The sequence below is a fragment of the Prunus avium genome, chromosome 7 (assembly GCF_965620075.1).
Source record: "Prunus avium chromosome 7, drPruAviu1.hap1.1, whole genome shotgun sequence".
Lineage (NCBI taxonomy): Eukaryota > Viridiplantae > Streptophyta > Magnoliopsida > Rosales > Rosaceae > Prunus > Prunus avium.
In genome coordinates, this window is record NC_142290.1 from 27,086,313 (window position 1) to 27,103,041 (window position 16,729).

The 16,729-nt window shown below is 36.7% G+C and overlaps 3 protein-coding genes and 1 non-coding gene across 5 annotated transcripts; 1 reads left to right on the plus strand and 3 right to left on the minus strand.

Annotated features, from left to right (window-relative positions):
- Positions 1-1,382: 1,382 nt before the first annotated feature.
- On the minus strand, positions 1,383-4,932 carry MS2 (Jojoba acyl CoA reductase-related male sterility protein). The gene is made up of 10 exons (XM_021949113.2): positions 4,774-4,932; positions 4,276-4,668; positions 4,052-4,155; positions 3,723-3,922; positions 3,512-3,612; positions 3,181-3,388; positions 2,776-2,937; positions 2,571-2,652; positions 1,965-2,362; positions 1,383-1,861 (listed from the first exon to the last, which is right to left on the minus strand). Exons 2-10 carry the CDS (start codon positions 4,652-4,654, stop codon positions 1,696-1,698), a joined length of 1,800 nt encoding a protein of 599 aa, XP_021804805.1. The 5' UTR covers positions 4,655-4,668; positions 4,774-4,932; the 3' UTR covers positions 1,383-1,695.
- Positions 4,933-6,206: 1,274 nt separating this feature from the next.
- Positions 6,207-6,278, plus strand: TRNAG-UCC (transfer RNA glycine (anticodon UCC)). Its single transcript has one exon. It is a non-coding gene; the product is annotated as a tRNA-Gly (tRNA).
- Positions 6,279-6,850: 572 nt separating this feature from the next.
- On the minus strand, positions 6,851-10,560 carry SDG38 (SET domain protein 38). 2 transcript variants are annotated; one of them, XM_021949095.2, is made up of 7 exons: positions 10,060-10,557; positions 9,805-9,860; positions 9,263-9,389; positions 8,743-8,812; positions 8,451-8,630; positions 7,980-8,051; positions 6,851-7,136 (listed from the first exon to the last, which is right to left on the minus strand). In XM_021949095.2, the coding sequence occupies exons 1-7, from the start codon at positions 10,426-10,428 to the stop codon at positions 7,018-7,020; spliced, it is 993 nt and encodes a 330-aa protein (XP_021804787.2). In that variant the 5' UTR covers positions 10,429-10,557; the 3' UTR covers positions 6,851-7,017. The 2 variants fall into 2 exon arrangements, with proteins under 2 accessions (XP_021804787.2, XP_088112142.1); XM_088256016.1 differs by lacking the exon at positions 6,851-7,136 and adding an exon at positions 7,148-7,875 and having other exon boundaries at positions 10,060-10,560.
- Positions 10,561-10,879: 319 nt separating this feature from the next.
- LOC110749073 (lipase (DUF620)) lies at positions 10,880-14,495 on the minus strand. Its single transcript, XM_021949093.2, has 3 exons — positions 14,137-14,495; positions 13,266-13,610; positions 10,880-11,771 (listed from the first exon to the last, which is right to left on the minus strand). The coding sequence occupies exons 1-3, from the start codon at positions 14,368-14,370 to the stop codon at positions 11,247-11,249; spliced, it is 1,104 nt and encodes a 367-aa protein (XP_021804785.2). The 5' UTR covers positions 14,371-14,495; the 3' UTR covers positions 10,880-11,246.
- Positions 14,496-16,729: the final 2,234 nt, after the last annotated feature.

Genomic DNA, 16,729 nt, shown 5'->3' on the forward strand with positions numbered 1-16,729 from the left:
ATACCCCATCTTTTATTTCCATCATTTTCTCTCTCCTTTTAAGATAGAAACCCTCCTAATTTTCTCATCTTTTCTGAAAGAAATTCATGCTTTGATCTCTCTCTCTCAAATTGCTAAACTTGTGAAGGCTTAGCTCCCATGCCACAAGCTCCTCAAGCTAAGTCACTAATAAATTTGATACATTCTTCTGGTTGTTGCTGAAAAGAACCCGAACGTATTTTTTTAAGGCTTCAGCAAGTCTTTTAAAATTCTTTTGGGAGTCTGGTTCTTGAACTCAGACATCAGGAGGTTTTTGTTCGTTTTCTTCTTGCAGCAGCCCAAGCCCATTTGTCAGGCTGCTAAAACAAAAAGACCCCTACACCGTTCTTTCTCTATGTAATTTTCATATTAAACGACAAAGAAAATTCTAGAGGAAGAGAGATTAGTCAATGAAATAAATGTATGGAATTTCTGCTCTTTCTTTATGTAATTTTCATATTAAATGACAAAGAAAATTCTAGAGGAAGACATATTAGTCAATGAAATAATGTATGGAATTTCCACTGGTTCTTATGTAATTTTCATATTAAATTACTCAGAAAATTCTAGAGGAAGACAGATTAATCAATGAAAGGTTGATAATTTTTTTTTTATCGAATCAAATTGTTCATCCTTTATTAGCTTTTGAAACAAAGTCAAAGTTGAGGGTTTTTTTAATTTTTTTTTCGATGGGGATGGTGTTGAAATTTCAAATCTAATCAAATACATCCAAAAATATCAGATTAAAATTAATTATTTTTTTATCCTTGAGTAGGATTTTTTTCTCAGATATTAAGCATTCAATGAGAGAGACAGAGCAAAGAGAATTCAGGGAGTATTTGCAGAGAACGTGTAGGGTCAAGTGGCCAGTAAAACCCTTTTAGAAATACCAAGTTGAACTTGGTTGGTTTACCATTGCTTTCAAGACTTAAAGTCGTTAACATGTGGACCAACAATTTGATGTTCTAACAATACTCCTCCTAACTCGTGAGCTTGAGAGCCCAAAACCTAGAATTCTAACCTAATACTGAAAGGATGCAAGATTTTGATCTAATGGCATTTAGAGTCTATTTTGTTGGAGGTGAATTTGAATTCAGATTTTATGGACAACATTTGTTGAATAATTTGCACTTCAACTTTTTGATACAGGTGATATTGGAGAGGGGAAATCGAACCTAGGACCTCGAGTGCATGAGTAAATGCTCATAATCACTTGAGTTATAAGCCCCTTATTTATACTTCAACTTTAATACCTCAACCATGTATCACTTGAGTTACAAGCCCCTTATTTATACTTCAACTTTAATACCTCAACCATGTCCTATGTTCAAGATTGAACCTTTTAATTCATTTCTTGGATCCAGTAGCCATAAGTGGAGCTCTTGATTTTTATTCCTTGTAGATATACCAAACAACCCCAGGTTCTATGAAGATTTACAAGAAATGATGAGAAAACCCAAGCCCATGGATACTAGAAGTTTAATGAAATAAGTTACACCACTAGGAGAGAGGCAACACTTCTTTTTGGCACCTCATCTCCCACCAGATTTTCAGGCTAAGAAGGAACAAAGAAGAAGAAGAAAAAAAGAAAAGAAAAGAAAAAGTAATATTGGCTTATTACAAATTAGTTGTAGGACTGTTGAGATGTATTGGGGTAACAAAAGACAGCATAATGTTTCAGCTACACACCCCTCTGCCCTTCAAAACATGCCTCTTAAGACCTGGGATATGGACGTTTGTAATATAGTCCTTCCAATCTATGCTCCCCACATCAAATCCAAACTTCCTCTTTTCTTCTTCAGACATCCTCTCCATTAGTCTCTGAGTATTGCTGTTGTCAAACCTGCAGCAAGTGATTTATTTTTAAATATAAATTTATATATCTAATTCATGCTTGATCTTAGTTTTAGTGAAGAGTCACAATGCTATTGCTCAATGCATCATACCTTCCACCATAAAAAGTATATGGCTCATAAATGGCAGCCAAGTACTTTGCTTGCTCAACTGATTTTCTGCAGATCATTTCAAGTTTCCGAGACAGTTTCCCATTTGAGGAATTTAATGCTGTTAACTGGCTTCGTTGAAGGGCATCTCTCCAAATATGAGCAGAGAAATCTTCCATTGAGCTGAAGAGCTTCATCGATGGAACTTGGATTGGCCTGCCTTTCGAGTCCACGCATGGTGAGGAGTTGTAATGCTCATAGAGCAGTGTACTTAGTTCTTGGAAATTTAAGGGGTTTGCAACTGAGGAAGTAATCTGGTAGATATTGATGTCTTTTTTCTGAGCCATTCCATGATTCGCAATGGCCGCCAAGGTTGCGTTAGCAACCATGTCAGCTGGTACCTGCAAGTAGTCATGCCAAGAGTCCAGCAACTATTCAGGGAATGAATATGTGATACATACATAGATGCATATATGGATGCTGCAAACTTTTTCTGCTACATATTTGGTCATTTCTTCCTAAAATTCTTCTCCAATCTATTGCTCAAAATGTCATGTATACATACAATGCATAAGGGTCAAATGAAATAGATAAAAGATTAATAATTACCACATCAAGTACCCCATTTGGATCTACTAGGAAACCTGTGAGCTGCCCTTTTCCATAGTACAAAACAATTGGATCCATCATCCTGGGAAAATAGGGACAATAGAGGTTTAATTCAAAGCTTTATGTGAAACACTAAAAGCAATTTCTTTGGTGAGATATGCAATAGCAATTTCAGTTTCAAGGTAACTTCACACTTGAGATATACCTATTTCCTTCCATCCATCCGGCAAATGGTTCTTTGCAAGTGCTTTCGATGACACTAGGTCGGATAATAACCACTGGTATGTCACCTCTCATATTATCAATCAGCATTTCTCCCATGGCCTTGGTGAACACATATGTATCTTGCCATCCATATTTTCTGGCCCTGATTAGATGATAGTTTTGTCATGTTAAGACACTAACCAATGCAATTCAGATCCCAGTTTTGTCTATTAATGTGAAAACCAATTCTTTCTGATGGGGAACAAAGACCTTATCAATTTAACAAGTCTAGAAGAACAGATATGAATGAAATGGTTCAGTGTTCATCTTCTTGGAAACCAAATAAAGCATCAAGGAAAGGAAAATTGCAGAAGGAAGGGAAAAAAAAAACAGTCAAGCTGCTTACCTTTCTAAACCCAGCTCTTTCATCTTTTGAGCCACCTCATTGTTTGCATAAGCTCCTTTGGAATTCAAAGCCAGATTTATTTCATTTTCAACATCCAGGGGATAAAATCCGGGTGGGGTTTCAGATATGTTATTTTCCCCTGCTATGCTTTCTCCAATATAAAATGGCTTTTCCATAATTCTTCCTTGCCTTTGTCCATTAACATATGCTGCAAGTGAGAGGGCAAAGATTTTTAAGTAAAATTAGAATTGGCAAAAGCAATTTTATAGAAGGCAATCACCTACAGATATCGGTTTCTAATACTCCATGATTCTCCCCGCATTTTACTTACCTGTTGATACTTGCAGGAAGAGCTTAAGTTTCTTGCACTTTTTTGCAAAGGCCATAAGGTGGCAAGGTCCTTTTGTGTTTACATCTATAGCCACATCATATCTGCGGAACAGAATGGTATGAAAATCTATCACAATCAGAAGTCTTATAGAGAAGTTCAGAACACATTTAGTGTAGAAATGGGAACTTCCAGAGGTAAAAGCCCATATAACCTTTCATGAAATGTTGTGTTAGCTGCAGAATTTACAATGACATCAACTTCTTTAGCAATCAAACCAGCTGTATCATGTTCTAGCCCAAGATCTGAATCACTGACATTTCCTACCACAGGAACTAGCTTGCTCAACATGAAGGCTTGATAAGATTTTCCATAAGTTTGTCTAAGACACTTGAAAAGCTCAGCATTTATGATCTACACCGCAACCGAACACCAAAATTCAAAGTAAGGGCCAGGAAGTAGAAATAATGAATGGATTAGAGCAGGTTAGAAACTCAACATCAAATAGAAACATATGAAACACAACACCACAGAGAAACATACTTCACTTTTTAATCTTTCCATTGCAGCTTCCTTGTTTTTTGCCTTGATCAAGAGAAATATCTTCCCCACATCGGGCTGTGTCCTTAATATCTTCTCAATAAGAACTGGATAGTTTTAACAAAAGGGAAAAATAAAATTCACATAACACATCAAGATCTTTATCATATTTTTCTAATTTCATGGAAAATGAGCATTTGAAGAATGATCAAGATATAAGTGTATACCTTTTGCTAGAAACCCAGTTGCACCAGTTATGAAAAACCCTTTTCCTCTAAGAAATTTGACAATCCCAATGCCATCATGCATCTCCACCAAAGAAGTGGATGGTGGTGATCCACCAAAAGGCACCAAATCCTTCACTGCAATATTATTCTCTTTCTGGCTCTTCTGATCATTTGGAGACAAAACCAGGCTTCCTGCTTCCTTCACTGCTTTAGAAGAAAACCCACTAGTCTTTATGGCATTGCCACCGGACCCTTGGCACAAAATTACACTCTTTTTTCTCCTCAACAAGCACCAACTCCTCTTGTGATCAGACACTCTCAATATTTTATCTGGCGCAATTGTTGATGATGAGAAAGAATTGAGGAAAACAGCTTCCATCACTGCCAACAAAACTGGAAAATACAAAAGACAGTTAATCATATGAAAAAGAAAAGAAGAAAAAAAGGTTTAACAAACTAAAAGTTGTTGCAGTTAAAAATGCATGGTTGGGTTGACACCTTAGCTAAACACTTCCTGAACCAGATATAAAAAAGGCAAGTAAACTACTTGGGCTATGTAACATAAGAAAGATTGGTTGGTTTGGTCTGGTTCTGAACTTGGTTTCAAGAGAGTGAGGCAAAGACCATTTTGAAGGAGGGAGATAGCAGTTAGGTGAATATATGGAAATGGTGTTGGTGCTTATATAGGGAGATTTTATTTTTGGGATAAAGGGGCACTCTTTATGCCAACCCCTTTCACACTTTTTTACCAACGGCAAAGTTGGCGGGAACTCTCTTGTCATCTTCACTATGTTTGATTAGTGTTCTTGGGTGAGGTACGTTTTTTATGTGCCTATATACTTTAACCCCCAAAATGAAGGGCCAAAAAGGGCGTGGGGCAATGAACAATGGGCTGGGGTGAGTCGGGTCCATCACTGAATTTTGGTGGACAAGCTCGTAAATTTCGACCTACATTACTATGTCAATTATTTTCTATTTTGAAACTGTTATTTATACTCTAAAAAAGTTATCGTAACCTAACGGTGCGTTTGGATGAGGAAATTTAAAAGTACAAAAGAATTTATAAATGACGGAATTTAAATTGAAGGAAATTAATGTTCTAGAATTTGTAAAGTTTCTTGTTTGAGTGACGGATTTAAAATACGGAATTTAACCTTTATTTGTAAAGTTATCTTTTTTAAAAACTCAATTTCTCTTGGAATTTGAGAAATGACGACTTTTAGATAGAATTTAAAGTTTGAATTTATGACCTCCAAATTCCATATTTTTTCCATGCTAAATTTCTACATTTTTATGTTTTTTTATTATCCAAACACGGGAATTGGTTCATGTCAATTTAGAAATTCTAACTTTTATCAAAATCCCAAGTTTATTTCATTCATCCAAACACACTGTAAGTCCGTAAATTTCAACCTACATTACTATCTTATTTTTTTTCTTTGTAGTTTGCACTTCGAAAAAACAATCATATACTTTTTTTCTTTTATTAATTTTATGCAAAACAAATATTTGGATATGTGAACATTTATGAATGCAACCAGTGACAGAGCCACTCTTAGACGAAGGGTGGCCAGGCCACCCTATTTTAAATCTCTACTCTATGTTCACATGTTATAATATGCAAATAGTAACTAAAGAGGCCTTGTTAATTTTGAGTATGACCCCGCTCCGACAAAGTATACGTGAATAACTTAACTATGTTTAGTTTTAACATGTAATTTTTGAATACTTATGTATCTTCTATACTAATATTTTATACATTGTCCTTGCCAACCTTGAAATTCTAGCTCAGCCCCCTGCACGCAACCAGTTGACCTGATCTGTTTATAAAATTAAAAATAAAATAAAATAACCATGATTGTCATTCTTTTTCCAAGTATTAATTCCGAACTTTCTATAAATTATTTGGTAGCGCACAACTACCAAGAACAGCGTTTGTAGTCCAACGGTTAGGATAATTGCCTTCCAAGCAATAGACCCGGGTTCGACTCCCGGCAGACGCAAGCTCCAATCTTTTTGGCTTTTCATGGTTGCATGTAAGGTGTTCGATTAAATGCACAAACGAGTTTTTCCTTTTTATTCCTTCACATGTTTCATGGTGGGCAACACAACCAACTAACCAAGGAGCACCCATGACCACCTTGGTAGTCCTTCAATTTTTCTTTTCTTTTTTGTTTGAAAAATTCTATCAATTTTTCTTAAGAAGTAAATTAATTGTTTTAAAATAATATGTTTGTCAAAAATTGGTGAGGAAATAGGACTGAGGGTGATAATAACGCCACTTTAATAGAATATGTTAACATGTTTGTATGAAACACAACGGAATGACATATAGTGCTGGATCATTATTGATCACGCTGCCATTGCATCAACTTCTTAATTTCATGTTTTTTTTGTTAATTCCTAAATCATGTTGATATTGCATCCCGATTTATCAATTTATGAGTTTCTTAATGCATATAAAATGAATTTTTGTATAGATTGGCCCAAAATACAACCTCCAACAAATCAGGCATTATCAAAATGAAACACAAATCAAAGACCCATAAACAAACAAAAAAAAACACAAATCAAATGCCCGAAAATCCGGTATTATTACCTTCATAACTGAAGCTATAGCAAAATGTTAATTAAAAAACTAAATTTATCATCCAAAAGATTGGAAGAGGTCTCATATTTGAAACTCCCTCCTAAATTTAAAATTAATTCATTAATTAAAAGCCAGATTCTCAAATAACACCCTTAATCACCAGACAGACATCGAAGACAATTGCACTGAAAACCAAACCCCTGGGACAGGAAACTCTGCCGAGCATCATGATCCATGCTTGCATCGATATAGCAGATCCGGAGCTCTTCACCTGAAAATGAAAGATACTCAATACTAATGTACTTTTCTGGTCCCTATTTAGTATTTCACTCAGCAAAGTCATATCTGCTTATAGACCCGCTGCCCTAGCCCAAAGTCATATAAGATAAGCTAATAGCCTATAAATCACCAGTCGTTCATCTAAAAAAGTGGTTTGAGAAAATGGTTCTGAAAATTATTAAGAGCTTTACTGGCTAAGCTCTTCTCATGTAGTTTAATCAATAACTAATGTGCCTACTTACTAATGGTATACGGTTACGACAAATCGTCTAGGACACAAGTGTCTGAAGCAACAGCTTGGACACCTTACTTTCCACCAACTTCTTGGTGTTGAATCAAATAGACTCTTAGCATAGATGCATTATGACTGTCAATATAAAGATGGTGGCACTCGGACAAGTTGCATTAATGAAAACAGCATGTCTGCAGGGATGCACAGGCTATTCATGAAAATATGACGCTCCTAAACCCTAAATCAATGCCCATAGTTGCTAACAATAAGATGGTGCGACAGGTATTTCACTTCATTTTATTGAGGGCGGTTACAACTATGTACATATTGCAGCTGCTTGTTTAAGAAGAGAATATTACAGTGAAGCCTAAATTACTTACTGTAGGTCATAATTCTAGATATCCCTCGAATTGAGGTGATCACACCCACCAATTAAGGTCCAATGTCACCCTTCAAGATCAGCATATCATCCTTAACTCCAATGATTTCTAGAATTACCCTACAGTAATTTAATCATTCACTGTAACATTCTTTAGTAAACAACCAGCTGCAACATGTATATAACTGCAAATATTACTAAAAACTACTGCACATTACACAAACCTTCATCCACATCACGAAGGGCCTTCAATCTTGCATCTGCATTCTCTATCCATATAATGTGGGCATTTGGATCTGTAGTAAATAAAATAAAAAACCAGCTGATTCAAATTTCTCAAATGATCAGACATGAGATTGATGATAGAGGTGTCTAGGTGCAGTTTCTCATAGCATGCAAACTACTTTATTCAATGTCTTATAACATGTTTAAATTAAGTTTCATTTAATTTCTCAATTAAATAATTTTATAAGCATCTGGAAGATACTAACTGGAACTTAAAACCTTCATTACTTTTGTGCTGACTACATGTAATAAGCTCAACATGCAAAGGCACATATTGGTTTGACTTTAATTCTTATATATCTATGTTCTTTCTATAAAATAAAGTATAATCTCACTTCCACGAAATTAAAATAAATGAGGGTGAAAAGTTTTACCAGAACGGTGCAAACCAGAAGACAAGAAGAGCTTACCGCAATCATGATTATAGAAGGATGGGAGCATATAAACAGCATTCCCAACAGCAGCTTCAGATTCTATAGAGGCTGCTAATGATGACAGGAGATCATCATAAAATGCACCGACCAACTCTATTCGAAATGCACTAATGCGAATCCGTGCCAGTACACCAATGTACCATTGTTTAGTTAAAACTTCTAATGTCAAAGAAAAGCATTCTCCCAACCCAACTGCTGCTGCCAAAGTACAAGTGAAATAAAATCTAAGATGGAAAGTAATATTAAATTTCAGGCAATTGGAGGATACATGACATCTGTTCACCCATGATATTGGAGTTTTCAAAGGCACTCCTTAGCAAGCCAAAACCCTCTTCCATCTGAAAATTGTCACCTTAATGCATAAACCAATTATTATTTTTCTCAGGTAATAACTACTTCAGATTGACAAAACGCAGGGAAACTTTGGAGATCAAAAGAACTGTAATCAGACAAATTTTTAAGCTTCTCAGTCTCTAAGAACTCAAACAAAATAATATATTTGTCCCTACACTTGAAAATGTTTCCTACTTTATTGAAGACAAAGAACCCAAGAAATTACTGTTGAAGGGAAAGCATGAAGGTTGAAATTGTTCTGGAAATGACAAATGCGTGCCCAGCACAAGAACACGAATTTTGTTTACTAGAGAAGCCGGAAGAACATATTTTGAAGCTCCTTCTACTTAGTGGGACACATAGAAGAAAAGTAAAATCAACAAAATCATGATACACCTTCATTTTTCGAATTCTAGTTTCATCATATGCTAGAACAAATTAGCGAAGGTACTGACCTCTACAATCATCTCTGGAGATAACCTAGCAGGTTGGAGTATGTCAAGAAGGTTGGCAGATGAAGCTTTTGACATGACCATACAAGCCAACCGCTTCACAAGTAATGGATATTTCAAACCACGAGACCTTTAGAAAGAGATGAGTACAAATAATACAATTAGTAAATATTTATCATCACCAAGTTGGAAGCATTTCTGACTTGACAGACTAGTTTAAAAACCAGCATAACGAAATATATCAAAAACAATTTTTCATACAAAATTGTTACTGGATTTGGGAGCACAAGAAAATATGGAAGTTGAACATTAGTAGTTTTCATTTCACATGAACTATATTTCCTTTTTATGTAAAAACAGTTTGGGGCCCATGCAAGGAAAAATAGGAGTACATAGAGTGCAACTAAGAGCAATGGTATGACTTGGTGGAGAAGTTCCCCACACAAAATTAAGAAGAGACCCCATGAGAGGCATGGCTATACAATGGCAGGAAACTGAGGAATTTACTGTTTCAACGAATGATGAAATGCAGGAAGCACACATACCGGCAATAGTCATCATAAGCTGACCAATCTTCTCTCATCTCCATATCATGAAACCCCTATAAATGATGCAGAAGAAGAAAAAAAATACATAAACCCAAAACATAATCTATTTATCAAAGAATGGCCCCTAACATAAAAATATGTAAGTAAGCTCGGACTCAAACATCAATGAAAGCCGAACAGAACCTTCTTTCAGAAACAAAAGCTCGAACAGTTGGTGGGTAAAACCCACAACCCACAATTCAAATTGCATACCTTCGCTTGTCGTTGGCATTCGTCGCTGCAAAACGAAACACGTTCGGCTTGAGAGCTGTCTGTGGTTTTCAGCTTTCTGAGGCAGAAATAACAGACCTTGTGGATGGTTGACAGAGAAGGGTGAGAGAGAACGGGTTTGGCCGTGTGTATGAGCTCACCGGTCTCGATTTTCCGGGTCGCGAAGACGCCTCGACCGAATGACTCGGTGAGAGCGACTCGGATCGGAGGCGGTCCGGGTCGACCCGGGTTCTCATTGTCGGCTGTGGTGGCGGAGGAGGAGGAGGAGGAGGAGGAGGAGAGAAACGGCTTGGTTTGGGAATTCAATGTTTTGAGGCGCGAAGCCCAACGACTATAACGAACCAGTCCCATTTTTCAGTCACTTGCAACTTTCAACCTTTATGCTTATACTAGGCTACTTCAAATGAAACCCCAAAACAAACTAGCCTTTTGTTTTTTTGTTTTTTGGCTACACGATCTTGTTTAATTTGTTTGATAGACTCATGAATTTTGCTACGGTGAGTGGTCCACGCACATTTTAGTGAATTCTAACCGCTAATGTATTGTGAACTTCACATGCATCAACGATCAGGAATCACTCACGTGTGCGACTGACCGTAACATAATTCTAAACTCCTTTAACAATTATTCAAATTTAAAATATTTATCAACATTGATAAGAGAAATTAATGATTTTCATTTGTTCTCTTAGTAGGGTTATTTCATTCTTTTTAAGCTTTAGAATTTTTCCCTAAACTTTGTTTTGTCTTGTTGCATAACATACCAAAACTATTCCACTAAAAATCTCAAACACAAGAAAATGTACATACAAATAGAGATTGTCTATTTTAGACATAGATCTCTCCTAAAATCTCAAATCTATTGCATTTAGTCTTCACTTTACTAGTAAAAGTCAAAGGTGTACCATTATCTTAAGACCTTGTATCCGATGAGGAAGTTGACTTCTCAGATCTTTCCTAAAATAAAATAAAAATAAAGATATACAAAAGAAATATATGTTTGAGAATAAGTGTATCTACACTTAATCCTTTGTATGAGAAGAGTCAAAAATATATTCAACTGTCTATCTCACATAAGGCATGGAAGGATATCATATAGCCATTTGGGAGGTCAAAATAGCCAAATCCTTTTTTATCAACTCAACATCATCATCATCATCATCATCATCATCAATGCAACGGTGATCTCCAATCAAAGTTCTTCTTAGGGTAATCTTTCTGTACTTCTTTAGGAGGAATGAAGCAATCCATGGACAATCCAGGGACGTTGAACGCAAGATCATCAATGGTCCATGTTTCTTCCAACCGCGTGATCGCAGCCCCCGTCTTTAGATTGTCCCCGAACCGCGTGATGATCACATTCGTCTGACCGGCGTGCGCGATCATCACGCCCTCCACCGTTCGATAGTCCTCAATTTTCGTTGACATTGTGGTCTCCCAGTAGGTAGGGTAGGCTCCAGGTGATTGGATCCTGGTTAAGTAAGAGTCCTCTAAGTACACTAGCAGCCCGTTTCTTTGGCTGAAGTAGCCAAATATTACATGTTTGATCATCTCTGCTGTGCTATCACTTCGTTCAGTTAGGTCCGTTTGATCAGCTGACAATTTCAAGACGAAGCAATCAACGCCCGAGATTTGCTTTTCCCCCATGTACTGTGCCGGGGAAAACACAGCTGATATTGCCATTGGATCTAGTCCCTACACCAAAAATATTACAAAATAAAAAAGATTTAACCATGCAATTTAAACCTGAAATTTGTAGGAATTTTTGTAGCTTTCTCATATAATATGTCTGCGGCAGGATCTAATTCAAAATAGTGAGACTCACATGCATATAGCCAATTACTTATTATAATTTTTCAACGAACACAAAGAATATTGAATACATTGACTTTGTGACCATGTCAATACATCCAGTAGTCTTCGTGTTCGTCAGGAATTGACACAAATGAAAAATGAATTCGTAACACCAAATATTTAATAAAATTCAGAAGAGAATCCAAAAAATTTCAATAAAACGACTAATCAAATCCACCACCTTTCCCATGGCACCCAGGATCGACCCCAGTAGGGTTTCTTTCCTCCGATGTAACAAAAAGAAAGATAATTAATTTCCAAATGCCATTTAAACTTGGAGAATGGTAGAAAAACTATATGCAACAAGATCCGGTATTTCGGCTGCTAAGATCACCAAAACATATTATTAAACAATAACTAAAAAAATGAGTAGAAAATAAACAAAGAGCAATAATAATTAAATCTGGGAACGTGGTGGTTGTTTATACAAGTTGAAAAGTACATTTGAGCTTAGCTAGCGTGGGTCCATTTTGTTGGGTCGTTTCAGATCTTTGCTTATAATTCTCGCTACGAATCTGTTATAGATATGTAAAACAAGAAGATGCAAACGTAGAGGTACCCATCATGATGCTTGAGATATTTTCTAGGTGCTTGCTTGCTGGTGGTATGTACTTGTACTACTTTCCACCGGTGAATTAGACGTCGGGAGCTTCTATAATGAGGGCTTATAATGAGGGGATTCAATAACTAAAACAATATAATGCACCGATGCATTAGATGTACCACATAAAAACTCTCCGTTTTATTCTGTCTTTTAAACACTTGGATCACCTGAGTTATTTTTGGCCGTTACCGTATATGGGTAGGTACTCTGTATACAGGTAATTATGATTCATATTCACAGTCCGACAACAAATCGTTTACGGCTAGATACTGGCCAACACTTATTTCTACTTAAGGTGACAAGTGTAGAGATAGCGGTACCGATACAAAAGGGTTTATTATTGTCACACACACTAGGCCACCTAACAATTGCACTGTGTCACAAGCTCACACCTCAAAATATTAAAGAAGCCATAAAAGATGTCACCAATAAATTTCAATACCGCTGGGGGGAAAGTAGGACAAACAAACAAAAAAAAAACATGCTGAAGTGCCTAGCAAGCAAGGAACATCAAATTTATTGGTCCCCTTATCCCCCGAGACACTGTTTCCCAGTGCAACATTCTTTGGAAGCAAACTAAGATTTTGTTAGATTAATTTTGATCTAACGAAAATATTAATGACGTAAATGACATGCTAGCCTTCTAGTAATTAAAAAATAAAAATTAAGATCCAGAGGTTAGAATTTATTATGTTTATGTAGACAACTCATTGAGAGAAATTAGAACTTGCCTGGAGAGCTCGCCGGAGAGGACGAACACCGCCTTTGGCAGCATGCACGCCTAGCCACGGCGTGTGGCGCCAAGCGACATTGCCGTCGCTACCAGCTGCTACCTTGTGACCACCCAGAACTAGCTCAATCAGCCACTTATTAGGAACCATCTGCCACATTACAAAGCACCCTTTTTCCGAAAGTGTGGCGGTGCCCGAAGCTGAGGCGCCGCCAGGGCCGGGTTCATCCACCATTGCCATGATCACTTTCCCGGTTGCAAAAATGTTCTTGACTTTGCCTTCCAGCTTGCGGCAACCAGTGGCAGCTGTGAAGTGTTGTATTATGTACTGTGCAGTAGAGGACACCTGCTTAAGAAAATAATTAGGAAAGGAAAAAAGAAATTTAGAGGGACAATAAAGCCTTTTGACAACCTAAATCACCTTTTTTTGTAAGCCATTTCAAGCACAAGATTAGTTTGAAAGTAAACATACATATAACTAGAGAATTAAGTACATAATCATGATTATTTTGAAGGTTGAATCTCATATTTAAAGGCTAAAGCTGCTTCCTTTTTACATGGTGGGACAAGTGAGGCAACTTGATAAAAAGGCTGAGCCAAACACACAAGACTTAAAGAAGACCCATAACACCACTTTGCTCTCTTTTAGCCAATGGCCAGTCATTATGTTCTCCCAAAGTGAACCTAATGACCTTTTATTTTTATTTTTATTTTTATACGAGCGATATTGGAGAAGGGGAATCGAACCTAAACCTCGGGCTTAATCGCTTGAACTACAAGACCCTCAACCCAATAACTCTTTTTAGGCCAAACAATTCATATAAATTACAATGCACAAAAACAAAATGGAAGTGTTGTGAAAGTGGTAGTACCTCATTGAGGGGCAGTTTGGGGTGCGCAGAGACGGGGAAAAGAGGGCAACCAAGAACACTGAGAAGAACCTTGAAATCAGACCTCTTGTTGAAGAGCACAAGGGATGAGAGGTGGGTTTTGATCCAGTTCCTCCATGTCTGAGTGCTGCGCAGAATGCCTTTGCTTGATCGGTTTGTGGCCTCTTCTTCTTCGTTGATATTGGGCTCTTCTGACAATGGTGCAAGCCTCCCCATGATCTCTAGTTTTTATGCTTCTGTTTTGTGTTTGTTTGCTCTGCTCTGCTCTGCTTTGCTTTTTAGAGATAGAGAGAGGGAGAGAGAGAGAGAGAGAGAGAGAGAGAGTTTGGTGGAAGTAAAGCATATAATGAAATGAGAGAACTTGGAAAGAAGTACTTGAAAAGAAAGAGAGGAAGGGTTTCCACTTGCAGTTTGGATGCGTGCTGCTCAGTTTTCTCCATAAAGTTCTTTTTTTTTTTTTTTTTTGTTAGAAGATTTTTTGGTACCCAGGTAAAAGCTTTTGTAATTATGTTATGTACAAACATTGTAGTGGCTATTTGTAGTAAGAATAATAATTTACCAACTATATATCCAAATCTAGATTCTAAATCAGAGGATGAGGATGGCTGCGATTATGCTTCATTGTCAATAAAGGAATTTGCAGATTTACTCCTTCTATTATTTTGTTATCATCGGGTACCAACTAATTTGTCAATCTTTTGAAGATTAGTAGCGGAGTCAGAAATTTTGTATTGATTCATATTTCTTTCAATATTTTGCTCATGCTAATTAAGTAACAAAACACAGAGAAACTTTTGTGTTACGGGTGGAAAGCATCGTTCTCCTTAACTTAGTTCTCACTTGACTAGTTAACTGAAAAGTTAGATAAAAAAAGGCGTACATTACACCCGTGTTTAAAAAATATAAAAGATTTCTCCCTAAGACGGTCATAAGCCAGTCGACCTTTAAAAGTACTTGAGTCCTTTAATAAGTGGAGCCATGATGTTACCTGCTAATCACTTTTTAACAAAAGTAATTATCTATTAAGCTAAAAGTACTACTTCCCAATGATGCTGCTAGGCTAGCAAGTTATTGAGAAGCAAATGCAAAGTTCAGGAAATGGGTATGCACGTGGAGTGGGACGGTACCTAGGACGTAGCCCACCTCTCCAAACTCATACTTTAATTGGGTTGACATTAAAAAAAAAAAAACACTTCACATGCAGTTAAGCTTCTCACTGAGATCTATCTGCAACAATAAAAATGGCGAAAAGAAAAAAAGAAGAAATTAAACCAACGAAATTACAAAAATGCATTATTATTTTTATTATTATATATGAAATTGGTGTACGGAGGAGGAGAGGAGAGAAGAGAAGGGAAGGAGGGAGCTTTGAAGGGAAGGGAGGCAAGGCAATGCAAAGGTAACGTGTCGAAATCATGCCCTATTTGCAATTATGGCATTTCGGATGGGTTTGGTACAAATTGGGAAGCTCATGTCCCCTTGGTTTAGTGCTTTCTGGTAGTTTTGGCAGAGCTATGAATGTATGTATATGTTTGGATGGGAAATGATTCTATTTTGGTTTTGGCATGGTTGGGTTACAATGTGCTCCACCACCACGTGTAAGTTAATCGACAATCGAGCCATCAACACTAGGGCTTTGGCTTATCGGTGATATTTCTCTTTTTAATGTTAAATCACATCTGTTCTTCTTTAGCGAGAGGAGAGGACCTGCCTAAGCACTAGGGTGGGCCCCTCTTTTTTTATTTTATTTTTATTTTTAATTTTAAAAAAACACTTTTACTTCTATAGTCCTCTTTTATAGATAGATTCTTGAAATAATTTTATTTGAGTACAAATTTATTTTCAACAATCCAAACTATATGTTTTTCAAATCTTCGTTCATTTCATAGATCATCCTTGCAAAAAATCATGCATATTGAAAATCATTAAGGCATCTAATTGGAACCAACAAAATAGATGAACACATTGTTTGAAGAAAATACCAAAATAGCAGCCATCTAATTGAGAGGTCAAATGGTTTCGGATTCAAGTGATATTTTGCAGAGATGATTCTTAAGAGAGAATATCTAAAAATTAGACGGTTCAAATTATTAAAATAAAATGTGAGGTGAACTTATTTGAAGGATCCCTCAATTAAAACTCTATATTTACTCGTAAAAGTATATATATGTTGCTTTTTAGACCTCAACCCGATAAAATTGTTAGTTGACCCCATATGTCATGGAGCTTTTATATATTTTGTTTAGTTATTTGCTGTTCTCCATATGTTCATACTTCTCTAATTGTTATGATTTTCTTTTATATGGTCTTTTTTTTAATGATCACAAATTAAATAATAATTTGGTCATTTTGATAAGAGTGATTATTGCATTAGGGTGTGGAACCCACATGCAAGGGGCTTGCAACAGTCCCTATCCAGCCGCTCGAACAAGCCTAGATTACACATGCCCAAAGGCTGCTAGCAACAAGCTCAAGCAACCCACGATGTTCTACACGCGACTTTCAAGCCTTTCAAATGTTGTGGACCCAACCCACCTTTGCCACACTCATGGGCTTACAGCATGGGTTATTTTTT